This window comes from Balaenoptera musculus, chromosome 15 (genome assembly GCF_009873245.2).
Source record: "Balaenoptera musculus isolate JJ_BM4_2016_0621 chromosome 15, mBalMus1.pri.v3, whole genome shotgun sequence".
Taxonomy (NCBI): Eukaryota; Metazoa; Chordata; class Mammalia; order Artiodactyla; family Balaenopteridae; genus Balaenoptera; species Balaenoptera musculus.
Window position 1 is genome coordinate 17,376,664 of NC_045799.1, and position 13,444 is coordinate 17,390,107.

Genomic DNA, 13,444 nt, shown 5'->3' on the forward strand with positions numbered 1-13,444 from the left:
GAGAATAAGTGTGTGTTGTATTAACCCACTGAGTTTTTGGTATTTAGTTATAGCAGTAATTGGACACTAATCCAGGGTCTAAATCTTGTGTCCCCAAGCCTCCACCTGCTTGACTGCCGGGCCTCTGTCTGCCCTCCTAAGGCTCTCCCCAGTCACTCGTAAGAATCCTTGGGCATGTTGTGAGTGCATGAGTATAAATAAGATCAGTTGCCCGTGTTGTGCCCCTTTCTGGACTCCTCATGGAAGCCCACTGCCTGCATGGCGTAGGAGACCCTCACCATGGCTGCAGCTGTGGGTGTCCTTCCCAGTGTCACGGTGCCCCTCCCCTCTTGCGGGGCGAGCCAGATACTGATGCTGCTGACCTCCCCCACCCCGCCACATCCCCAGACGTTCCTCTCTCACACTCTGTCACTTGGACTACACGGCAGCACTGCTCCTTCCCCCAGGCTCACTAGGACGTTCCTGAGCAGGACTTCTCCTGCTGTTCCCCTCTGGCCTGACCTTTTCCTCCTTTGCGGGTAGTGTAGGTGGGGTGGGGTGGGATGAGCAGTCATCGTTTTCTTTATTCTTTTTTTTTTTTTTTCAGTTTTCTTGTTTATCTCCCTGAGACTTGCACCCAAACACATACCTTTCTGTCTGGTTTACAGGCCAGAGGATGCATATCAAGTCACACAAATCGCCATTAGGGGGTCAGGGTGGTGGTAATGAGGAACATGATTTGTTACCCTAACCCAACCCAACTCTGGGCCCGCGAGACGCAAAGTATCTTAATGAAGGTCCAGGATGTGTCTTTCCTTCTCAAGGATTTATTTTTGGAGTCCATTATTTTCATTCTCTTCTTTCTTTCTGCTTCTTTTTACCCAAGGACACTGCTCTTAATGATGTGCCTATTTGGAACATCCTGCAGCCTTGCTTAGTAACTGTTATCATTTCTCATGTTATCTCCTTAAATAAAGGGACTTGTAGGAAGTAGGGGCTCTACAGGGATGCCAAAATAATAACGATAATGCTAGTTGCAGAAATAAACGTCAAATGTTCAACGGCTCAATGACCCAATAATAGTTTATTCCTTGCTTACTTAAAGTCCAAAATGAATGTTCCTAATTGTGGGTGCCCTTCCTTGTGGTCGTGGTCATTCAGGGAACTAGGCTTCTTTAATTGTGGCTTTGCTGTCGCTTAGGCTCTTGGAATCCTGTACTTTCAGCTGGTGGATGGGAAAAAGACAATGCAGCAGTGATTCTGGAACCTTAATGTGCATACAAGTCACCTCATGATCTTGATAAAATGCAAATTCAGATGCAGTAGACCTGGGCTGGGGCCTGAGAATCTTCATTTCTTACCAGCTCCCAGGTGATGCTGAGACGCCTGGTCCCAGAATCATCTTTTGAAGGATGAGATAAAAGAGGATGGAGCAGTGGGAGTTGGGGGAGGGTGGAGGTTGTCTGCTTTTAAGCACCAAGCCTAGAAGTGGTAGACTTTGTACTCAGGCCCCATCAGCTGGAACCTAGTTGCACGTCCTCACCAAACTCTGAAAGGAAGCTGGGGAGTATAATCCAGCTGTGTGCCCAGAACGAAGAGGACAGGTTTGCTAATCAACCAGCAGTTTCTGCTACATGAAGACTTGGTGGAGGGCCAAGTACTTCCACCAGCTCTGCCTTCAGGGAAATGGCAGCATCCTTTATTAACAATCATGGAGGCAGCCGATGGAGAGAATCCCTAGACTTGCTGGGGTGAATGGATGTTACACGGCTCCAACTCGTCAGTGGGCCTGCTTCGCCACTGGAGCTAGGATGCAAAGAGGGGGAACCTGAGCTGGTGGACGGGAAACCTTCCCGACTCTCGCTGCTGTGGACGCTAAGACCCCTGGTGTGAACTGGCAGGAGGATAGGGGCTTAAATGTCCATGGGGCGTCCCAGGATTCTGAGTGGAGAGAGCCAGACACCACTTGTTCCTCAGGCTGTCTTCCCTACCTGTAGCTGTGCCCCGCCCTCCCTCTGTGGCCAGGGGCTTGTGGGTCTTGTGGGTCATCACTCATCTGTCCCAGGGGAACCTTCTGGAACCCTGTGGGATGTAGGTCAGCAAACAGACATGGGCATGGATGCCAACCTCTCTCTGTGCCTCAGTTTCCCCCCTGCAGTGGTTCCTTCCTTGCTGCCTCAGTTGGGAGTTTGTGATGATTAGAGACAACATCTGACAAGGGACAGCTCTCCATGTACCCTGTGTTACTGCCTGGCTCTAAACTAGGAAACTTGTCTCTCTTGGAAACATGGGGAAGATACCACTTTCACTCCACTTTCAGCGGCTCCTACCCCAGGGGGTGGGTGAGTTTTCTGATTGGTGGGATGTTGAAAGTCTGTTAGCCATTGGTTCAAGTTTCTGTCTTTATCACCTTGCTTCTTGTTGGCTCATTTTTGGGATGAGCCCTAGGGATCTGGGTTGAGTTGGAAGGAAGGAGTCCTTGATCATCCAGCTGCTTTGTATGCTGGTTCAGGGAAGAAAATGCAGGAAGCCTAGTTTGGCCTCAAGTCCAAGTTCCTTTTTCTAAACCAACTTTGTGAACAATAAAGTGGAGATTTTGAACTCTCTCTCTCCTGTGTCTATTTTTAAATTTGTTCTGAACCCAGAGGAGACAGGCTACGAGTGACCAGTACCCTCTAGAACCCCGACAAGATACGGATTGCCCAGCACTTATTATCTGGCAGCTATTAGTCTTTTGGGGATTAGGGTGAAAGAATGAGGCTACTTATAGCTACTGAAGTGGCTCATCTTGGTTGAGGATAAGTGGTCTTAAGGTTTCATTCCAACTGAAGATTTGAGTGGCTAAAATAAGATTTCAAAACAGCAGTGGTTTTCTAGGTGGGAATATTCATTCCAGAATCACTTGAGCTTATCTACTGTGTTGTGTTTTTTTTTAAATAAGTTTATTTATTTATTTGTTTTTATTTTTGGCCGTGTTGGGTCTTTGTTGCTGCGTGCAGGCTTTCTCTAGTTGCAGTGAGCAGGGGCTACTCTTTGTTGCGGTGCGCGGGCTTCTCATTGCAGTGGCTTCTCTTGTTGTGGAGCACGGGCTCTAGGCGCACGGGCTTCAGTGGATGTGGCATGCAGGCTCAGTAGTTGTGGCACACGGGTTTAGTTGCTCCACGGCGTGTGGGATCTTCCCGGGCCAGGGATCTAACCCGTGTCCCCTGCATTGGCAGGCAGATTCCCAAGCACTGCGCTACCAGGGAAGCACTACTGTGTTTTATGATGCAGTTTATTTCCTAGAATTATAAGACTCTAAGTCACAGAGTTTAGCCCTCACAGTTGATTGTGAAATTTCCTTAGAAGGCTCCTCAGTTTGTCCAGGCTCTTTTTAGCCACCTGCAGTGATGAGGAACTCACTTTGTCTCCCCGGCAGTCCATCCCATTTTGCATCCACTTGACTTGTTAAAAGGTCCTTTGAACTGAAATGTGCCTCCCCGTGGTTTCTTTCATAAGTCTGCTCTCTCTGGTGACCTTCGTCAGTGAGCTATTGCCACAGTAATGTGCCTAACAAACCAAGAGGACACTCAGTGGCAAACAGCAGTGTGTGTTTATTCTCACGTTTCTGGGTCTGAGCCTCCGTGGTGGATCTGCCGATCCAGGTTGGACTCGTTGGCTGTGTGGCTGTGCTTTCAGCTGTGTGGGTGGCTTGGCTTGGTTCTTTACCATCCATTGAGCTTAGTTCTCTTCCACATGTGTCTGTCCTTGATCCCAGGCCGAAGGCGGCAGCAGCTACTCGGGGCACATTCTTCTCATGGAAGGTGGCAATAGTGCAAGAGGGCAAGCCCAGCTAAGCAAGCACGTTTCAAGCCTCGTTCTGTTAGTCTGCTGTTGACCAAAGCAAGTGGAGCCCAAAGTCATGGGACGGGGACATGCTCTCTGCTGCCTCTGTTGGGAGGGACTGCAAGGCCAAAGGTCAAGGGCATGGAGCCAGGGAGGGGTGAAGAACTAGAAACAACCATTTAATCGGTCAAAGCAACTCCAAAGAGGCTCACTTCCTTTCTAGGAGATAGGCTTTTCCAGTGTTTGAAAGTAATAGTCATGTTTTTTGCAGATAGTAAAAATAGCATAAACTTTGAGGTTGAAGAAAATCTGGGTCTCATCCCTCTCTGTCTGAGTGGTCCAGGGCAAGTCACTCAGTCTTTCAATAAAATGAAAACTCTCCTTCTCCCAGGGTCATTCTGAAGATTAAATTGAACAATATATAAATAAGACAGTAAGCATCACACTGGTACCCCTTAAGTGCTTAGCAAGTATTACTTACCCTCCATTCCATCTTTCAGTTGGTTCTCAAATTTCTTCAAGGTCTTCTTCACTTACTTGAATATACTGTACTTTTTATATGTCCTCCTCTGATACATTCCTTGTACTAATGCAAGGCTCCAGGTGGAATATGTTAGAACAACACCTGGGTGCAGTAGAATTTCTGCTTCCATTGAGACAACCCAAGCTTGAATGAGGTTATATTTCACCTCATTTCACCCATGGAGGTTGCAGTTAACTAAATTCCTGAGTTTTTATTCCACGCTTCCTGTTGGAGCTACTGTTTTTAATATTTGCTGGGTTTTTTTTTTTTTTCTGTACGTGTTTATAGACTGTTTACTTTGTAGAATACTTCGTGTATGTTACCATCTCTTAATTCTTAAAACCACCTTGGTGAGTAGGATTTTTTATTCCCAATTACAGAAGAGAGAGGAAATACTCCAGAGAGGAAATGTGGGTTCCTGGGGAACAACCATACCCTCCTAGAGGGACTGGATTTCTGGCCACTGTGTTTACAGGTGTGACTGATTTTCAGAAAGATTTTCTTTCTCTCTCCTTGTCTCTACCTCCCGCCCCCTTTGTGGGTCTCCAGGATCCTTCATGATGGTGAACAGCTCTGGGAGGGCCTCTGGCCAGAAGGCGCACCTTCTCCTGCCGACCCTGAAGGAGAATGACACCCACTGCATCGATTTCCATTACTACTTCTCCAGCCGCGACAGGTCCAGCCCGGGGGCCTTGAATGTCTATGTGAAGGTGAACGGTGGGCCCCAGGGGAACCCTGTCTGGAACGTGTCTGGCGTCGTCACTGAGGGCTGGGTGAAGGCAGAGCTTGCCATCAGCACCTTCTGGCCACATTTCTACCAGGTATGGTGTTTTACCGTAGTTTGGTTTTTTTTTTTTAAGTAATAATCTATCTATACACCTCTTGCCCTGTTTAGAGTTTAGGTCTAGAAAGGACTTCATTTACTCACTTGTTCAACTCGTGTTTACCAAGCTACTTCTCCTAACCAGGCCTGGAGGATGCAGAAGAGATCCTCTACAGCCCCTGCCACCCTGGAGATCACAGTCTGGAGGAGGAAACTGATTGATAAATAAATAAACACTTAGAATATAGTGGGATGCATGTGGATTCCACAGGATGCTGGGGGAAGCTAGCTATTGAAGCCTTCTATACAATAATTTCTTATAACAATCTGATGAGGGAGATAACTATTATCATGCCTGTTTTACAGATGAAAAAATTGAGGTTCAGAAAGATGAGATAACTAATCAGATACTGCCCCTGAGGAAGACGGTGTTTGGGGGCAAGACAATTAGGATGGCTTCTAAGAGGACCAGACAGCTTAGGCTGAGTCTTGACGATGAATAACTAATTATTGAAAAAGGAAGGGAAAGGCATTTGAGTTGACAGGGGTGGTGAACGCCATGGGCTGGAGGAGTGAATGAGAGATGTTGGCAGAGTTTGGAAACTAGGTTGTTTATAGGTCGAAAAGGAGATCTACTGGGAGCTAAGCCTGCAGGGATGGGTAGATCATGGGGGGCTTTGAATGCCAGGCTAAGGAGAGTAAATTTATTCTCTAGGCTAGAGCAGCACTACTCAAACCATCTGTGGTGGAGGATCAGTTTTTTTCTCCTCAACTTGTGAACCAGTACTTTTATAAACTGCAATAAAAGTGTCACAGTAATGCCACATTGCTGGGACACTCTCTAAATGCCTCTTATCTCGTTGAGGAGCCTCTTATCCCGTTGAGGACTGATGACACACGCTCTGCAGGATGTCACCAGCCCACAGAGCTCAGTTAGAGGAACACAGCTCCATGTTGTGGCCTGGGGCTGTTGAAAGTTTTTTTTTTTTTTTTTTTTTAAACTACGCTATTAAGGTACAACTTACATATCATAGAATCCACTTATTTTAAGTATGCAATCCAGTGATTTTTAGTAAATCTGTTGACTTGCACAACCGTCACCATAAACCAGCTCTAGAACATTTTCATCAACCCCATAAGATCCCCTGTGCCTATTGAAAGTTAATCCCCATGCCCACTGATGGAAGGTTTTAAGTAAGAAAGTGACGTAGATCTACTTTTGGAGAGATTTCTCTGGAGTCTGAAGCAGAACAGGGACCTAAGGGTGGCAAGGTGAGTGGCTGGGAGATTCGTAGGCATCCTTCAGTTCAAAACCCATGGTATAGTTCTTTCAGATGTACCGTGCAAGCAGTTATAGACAATATGTAAATGAATGAGCGTGGCTGTTTTCCAAGAAAACTTTATTGTACAGAAACAGGTGATGGACCAGATTTGGCTTCCAGGCCATAGTTTGAATCCTGATGTAGGTGATAAAGCTGAGGTCCAGAGATGGACAGTGAAGTCCCAAGAGCACAGAGCAAATCATTGGCAAAGCTGGGACCAGAATCCTGGTGCCCTGGTTCCAAAACTCCCCCCGTTTCACTGAGTATAAACTTCAAGTGTCTCCATGAGTCCATGGACCCATCAAGGAGGCCTTAGGGTTCTAATCTGAAAACCCCCTACCTAGGGTCTGATGCAAATGGATACAGGATGGGGCCACAGGTGCAAGTGTAAAGACCAGGAAAAGTGACCCAGGAGAGGGATAGACCTATGGTTGGCCATGCTCTTTGATGGGGTATAGAGGGAAAAAAGGACATTTCTTAGGCATCTCTTATGCCCCAGCTCTGTGGTAAGCATATTGCCACTCATTTATCTGACAGTAACTCCTGTACTGGGTAGCAACATGTCCTGTGTTCCAGAGAAAGGGATATTATTGGTCTGTTGAGGTTCCCCGTAATCCTGGCTAGGGTCCTCTGCTCCAAGCTCAGTTTCCTGCTTTTAGGGAAAAAAGCATGCCCCTTCTGAGAATCTTCCGCTCACTAGCTGTGCGATGTTGGGTCTATCCCCTCATCATTCTGAGTCACAGTTCTCTCGTTTGTAAAATGGAGATGTCAGTGGGTCCAATGAAGGGTTCTTAGGTGGATTAAATGAGATAGTATATATGTAACATCATATCAGGCTTGCAGTAGGCCTCAGCAGTTACTGGAAGGAAGGGAGGAGGAAGAGAGAAGCACAGACAAAGAGGATGGAGGAGGGAGGCCTTCTTTAAAGAAATACTACTGTGGTTGAGCTCTGAGCCATCCCTGTCCTGAGCAGCCTCATTGGGGAGAATGTTCTGGTTTCCAGCCTGTTGGGCACTGCGGCATCATTCCATTCCATTCCATTCCATTTTCTCTGCTCTTAGCTCTGCGGTGAAAAAGCCACTAATGCACTGAGAGCAGCGGTTTAGAAAAGACACGTGTGCCTTTCAGACACACACACGGCCACTGACAGATAGTCCCTCGGCCATACACACAGGGGAGCCCACACAAGTGCACACGCACCAGCCTGCTCCCAAGCCCACCACAGACGCAGGGGCACCACCCACACATATATCGGGGGAGAGAAAAAGGGGCCCATCAGGAGATTCAAAGACACTTGCAAAATGCATTTTAAAATTCACCAGACCCCAAGCTCTGGCTCTGCATGCAGGATTCTGTGGACTAAATACCATTTTGGTTCTCGGCACTGCTTCGCTTCAGACCCTGATGGCTTATGTATTCATTTATTAAAGTCATATTTCACAGTCCTAAAATTGACTTGTAGCTCTGTAATAAGCAGGGACATTTCATCTTTCTTAGTAGTGGGCTCTCTGGCCCCAGGCCGTCAGCGGGGCCTGGCACGAGAACGTTCCCCCCACTGTCCACCCCTCGCCCGCCTCTTCTCAGGAGAGCGAGGGCTCATCCAGTGCCGCTGAAGCCGCACTGCACATGGCTGCCCCTTTCCAGGTGATGTTAATTCTATTTCATGTTTTTTAATGAGTCCAAACTTTTCTGTCCCAATATTTTAAAAAAATAAAAGAACTTTAATTGTGCGGCCACTTGTTCTCTCTATTCTCCATCACCTGCCTCGGTGAAATTACCTTTTATTCAGCTGTGTAGACCCCTGAAATTTAAGGCTCACCTGACTTGGACTTAACTGGACTCGAAGCCCAGTCCCTTTCTCAGGAGTTCCTCTGGCATCTGGCGCTCTGTGCGTTTGGTAACTTCTTGCACAATTCGGGAGGGGGCGTCACAGGGAGGGGGGCCACTTTACCTCCTTCAGACTCCACCCCATCTCCTCTTTCCTTCACCCACCACCCCTCCCCTCTAAGCAGCAAACACTCCTCCTTGTCTTAGGCAGGCCTCCTTGGGCTGGTGTGGGGAAGAGCGTCTCTCTTGATTTCACCCCAAGCGGTCTCTCCCCCACCCTCACCATGAAAATATATGTGGTCCTCTTCTGAAGAGGAGTTCTGGTGAGCCAGCATTATTCTGTCTCTTATCTTTTGAGAAGGTGTTTGCAGCCCCTTGAAACTTTTGCTCTACAAATTCTCTGTTTGAGGACTTCAGTGGTGAGCATAGGATGCCAGGCCTCTTAAACCATGTCCCGACATATCCACACCCTCCCCCAAACAGGCACACAGCCTGCCTTTTGTGGAGGGGATGAGGGTGACTCATCTCTGAGCCTCTCTTGGGATGTGACTTCCTGGCTTTGCCCAGCAGCTCCTGTGCTGGGAGAGGTTTGTGCCTTTCCATGCAAGCTCCACTTCCCCAAAACCAGGAGGTCTCTAAAGGTCTAGGGGTTGGGGGATGTGCAGTTGACAGTAGGGACACATGGCAACCTTGGGGTTGAAGGCTGTCCTGCAGGGAAGTTGGGGTTCCCAGCCCAGACCTTCTGCTCCAGTCCCTGCACCCCAGTGTCCCTGCCTCCATACCCTGACATGGAGCGTCCCTGGGTGGCCTTCTTCTGGCCCCTCCCCCCCACCCTCGCTGCTCCCTGTCAACTAGAGCTCCCTCCCTTCTCACAGTTCTTCACTCAGTCCTCTGGCTCATCTCCCATTCCTGGCTCTCATTCCTCAAGGGCCTTGGTTTCCTTCCGAGTGTGCTTTGCTTGGAGATGACCATTCTCCTTCACCTCAGAACACCTGGGCAGGTCTTTCTGTCACTGAGGGTCTTGACATCACCCTGTCCCTTTGTGGTGTCTGTCCCCAGGAACTGGAGCTGGTAGGTCTTCCTAAACAGGACCAGAAGCACATTGATGGGATAACCATCTCCACCGAAGCTGCAGATGTCTTCTGGGGCGTCTTTCTGACCAGAAGGGAAGAGAGGACTCCAATGGTCCACATTCCCCAGAACTTGGTCGGCTGGGAACTGGCCCTCAACCTGGGGGCTGAGGTAGCTGTAACAGCTGCTTTTCCTGAACCACACAAGACAATGCTCTGTTCTGCTATTGCGTTTGTTTGAGAGGGCTTCTTCCTTTTTTATCAGCAGTGAGAATCCAGGGTGGCCCTCACATCTCTCCTGAAGTTTGAATGTCCCTGGTCGTGCTGCTCCCTGTGAGCTGCCCTTGCAACCCCTTGCTTCAGCCAAACCTGCTTTCTCTAACAGTGTTCCAGAGTACCCTGCCCTTTGGCTTCATACAGAAGCTCCTCGTGGTCAGAAACTTGAACCATAAATCCTAGCAGTAATTTGCATTGCCAGATTCCCATTCAGAACCCCAGCAATAATTTGCATTCCAGGATCTCGTTCAGAACTATAAGCATGCAGCATGGATAAGTGGGGTGTTTAGGGTTTGGGGGCTATATGTAATTTCTAGAGGCTGACCCTGCCAACTTAACCCCAGCACCCATTGCTCCTCCGTGGCTAAGGCCCACCATCCCATAATCTTTCGGTGGCACATTATAGCCGCCATTTGAGATCTCCCTCTCTGGTGCCTGGCATTGTGCTCCCCAGGGTTGGCCCTTGTTTCTGGAAGCAAGCAGCTTGCCCAGGAGGTTGCATGTGGGCCTCAGAGTCAGCCCCATTGTGAGTGTTCAGGGGACAGGCCTCAGCAGGGGAGTCCAGGTGGGCCCTTGAAGATCCAAGCCCATCCATCGTGGGCCTGCCTTCCTTTTCTTTCTGGGGAAGAATGGTGGACTCCCTGGCACTGTTCCTGATACCCCCAGCCTTGTGACCTTCTACTCTCATGCCATTGAGGGCTCTGTCTCATGGCAGTTTGCATGACTTTAAAAAAAAACTCTATCTCTGGAGCTGCATGCCAAGAACAGGACCCTCTTGGCTCCTGTAGGTTTTGTGAGCATTCTGCTCTGAGCAGTCTGGCAGTGATGGGGAGGATTTTCCCCATCTGTTCTGGGAGGTGCTTTATTCTCAGCTGCATCCAGGACCTGCCTTTTGTTGTAAACATACCGTGGACCCTAATTCTAATGTCTTGTGAGTCCGGGGCCTTCATCAGGGATTCTGTGGGTTGTCACCGTCTCCTTCCCCATGCTTCTGCGCTCTCTCCCCTCCACCTCCCCAACTGCCGTGACACCTGCAACCGCCTGTGCCTCTTCATTTCCATGTACCTCCACATGGACCCAAAGCCCAGCCTCTACCAGTTCCCACCTGTCATCACTCACATCAGAGTCTGTTGAGTGTAGGAATTTTAGTGGAAACTTGGGATGAGGGCACAAGGAGTAGTCTCATTGGGAAGCCCATTACTTTCTTCCTCTCCCACCATTCCCTTGAATTTTCCTTCTCATCTCCCATCACTCTGCCCAGAGTAAGGGCAGTAATAACAGTAACATTCATCAGTATCTTACTGTACGTATTGTAAGCATTTTACAATTATTCATTCATTTCATGAAAAAAAAACCAGTACCTTCTTCCCCTTGTTTCTTACAGAATATTACTCTCTCATATTTGAGAAACCCAAGACTCACCTACCCCAGTGCGTTACAGAAAAAAATTCCCCAGAGGAATTCTGATGAATAAAAGATTCTCTATCTCATTATAGAATTCTTATTTCTGCAACAGGAAGGAGAGAGAGCGGTGAACAAATGTGCGTTTCACTATCATACATCCATTCTCTCATGGCCAGCCTTGGGTTCGTTCATGGAATATTTGTTAATAATTAGGTTAGATACTGAGTAATGATGTGAGAAACAGAGTGTCACAAGAGTTTTATAGAGTTGGACTTCGATTAACTGGGAAAAAGTCAGAACTCTGCTTAACCAAGTGTTTTGGTTAAATGAGAGCAGGGCTGCTTTTCATTGAAGTCCAGTGATGGACATGGCTGTGAACCAGGAGACCTCAGTCCACCTCTGGCTTCCTTTCTGAGCTTTGGTAACTTAGTTTGCCCCACCTCTTAGGGTTGTTGAGAGGCTAGATTGAGACTACCTACCTACTAATAAAAGGTTAATGTGGTTGACCTTTATTATTGTGGTTTTATTTCTCTATTTTTATGATTATTCAGTCTTAGTTGATGATGTGCCCCTCTGTTCAATACCGATACCTCCACCAGTATCCTGACCCCGATTGACTTCTGTCCCTTCTAGAATCTTGTTTCATCAATCCCTCATTCCCTTGTATTTTGCTATTTCCCTGACTCATTCCTCTCTACCTAAAACCATGTTCCAATCTCTACCATTCTAAGAAATGCACTATTGGGCTTTCTGCACTTGACCTTAGGCCCTAGTCCTTTCTCTGAACTGTCTACTCTGTCTTCCAAGGTGACCTTATCTAGTTCTATAGCTTTAAATGACATTTAGATGCCAAAGCTATCATATTTATAACTCTGGTCCCCGATCACCCATGAGCTTCAGAATATAATGCCAGCTTCCTACTCAGTATATCCATTAAGATGTTTAATTGGCATCTCGAACTTAACATGACCAAAAGAAATCGTGATGTAGCCCTGCCTGTGTGCCCAGACACACACGTTCATCTTCCTCATGTCAATAAGTGACACCAGAATCAGCTAGAAGCTCAAGCCCTTAAATTGAAGAGTCCTCATTGCATTTTTTCTTTTCTTCACTCTTCCCCTCTTAATCTAACAGCAATTATTTTCATCTCTACCTTGAAAATATCTCTCAAACCATCAACATCTTTATTCTTCATGGCCAACACCATTGTCCAAGCCATACTCATCGTTTGATTGGATCACTACTATAGCTAACTGTTAGGTCTGTTTGTTTCATTCTTGCTCAAGTGCCCCCTACCCCCGAGTCAATTTCCACAGGACAGCCAGAATGATCTTTTTAGAATGTAAATTAGATTATGTCACTTTCCTGCTTTAAATGGTTCAGTAACAGCAGAAAATTCAAGCTCCATACTAGGTCTTGTAGGACTCCATGTCATCTGACCCTCAACTAACATTCCAGCCATGCCGTGTGCTTCTCTAGCTTATTTACTATATCCCAGCCACACCAGGGTCTCATTCTCATGTTCCCAGATCATCCCTGAGTTCTTTCCTGCCTCATGGCCTTTGCATGTTCTACCACCTCTTCCTGGACTTGCCAATTTCATCCTTCCGGTCTCCTCTTCTCTCCTGACCACTCTAAGTAAAGTAGACCCTCTCCCGCTTAGTTACTCTTAATCACAACATTTTGTTTATTTCCTTCATAATACCAATCACAGAATGAATTTAATTTTCCATATTTTTCTTTTTAATTTCCATTTCCATTCATAAAATGTAAATTTATCAGGGCTTGGCCCCTAACCTTCTTGTTCACTTTTATAGCCCCAGCATGTGCCTCAATGCTTGGTACACAAGAGGGTCTCTATAAATATGAATGAATGAGACACTGTTCCTGTTCCCAGTAGGTTTAGAGTTTAGAGAATGAAATAATTCATGGACAAGCAGTTACAATCTGGTGTGATAGTTGCTATAGTAGAGTTAATTGTACTGTGGTACATACCTGACACAGGGATAGTATAACATGCAGAGAGATATGAAAATGTAATGCACCTCAAAGCACTTACCTTTTATTGTAAATATAAAGGAGCTCATTTTTATTGCAGAAAATTTGGAAAATCTAGAAAAGTGTAAAGAAGAAAACATTCAACTGCTGTTATCTCCCTAATGTCATTAAAAAGATTACATTCATAAATCATTGCCAATCCTACTTCATCTTTTGTGAATTACATGCTGAACTCACTTGCTGATTTTTCTTTTGGAGAGTTTTGTTGATTCTCAAGAATTGTTTACATAAAACATGATATTTACCATTTAGCTGGCATATATATTGATATTACAGATATTGTTCTCAACTTGCCATTTGACTTTTAATTTTGTTTTATTCAGACTTTTGTTAACAT

At 46.6% G+C, this 13,444-nt stretch overlaps 1 protein-coding gene across 11 annotated transcripts in view; it reads left to right on the forward strand.

Moving 5' to 3' along the window:
- PTPRT (protein tyrosine phosphatase receptor type T) overlaps positions 1-13,444 on the forward strand; it is a 1,089,879-nt gene that overhangs the window by 385,571 nt on the left and 690,864 nt on the right. For all 11 annotated transcript variants that reach the window (XM_036826097.1, XM_036826100.1, XM_036826103.1 and 8 more), the window contains exon 3: positions 4,877-5,148. In XM_036826097.1, the coding sequence (XP_036681992.1) occupies positions 4,877-5,148 (272 nt within the window). The remainder of the gene's footprint in view (positions 1-4,876; positions 5,149-13,444) is intronic.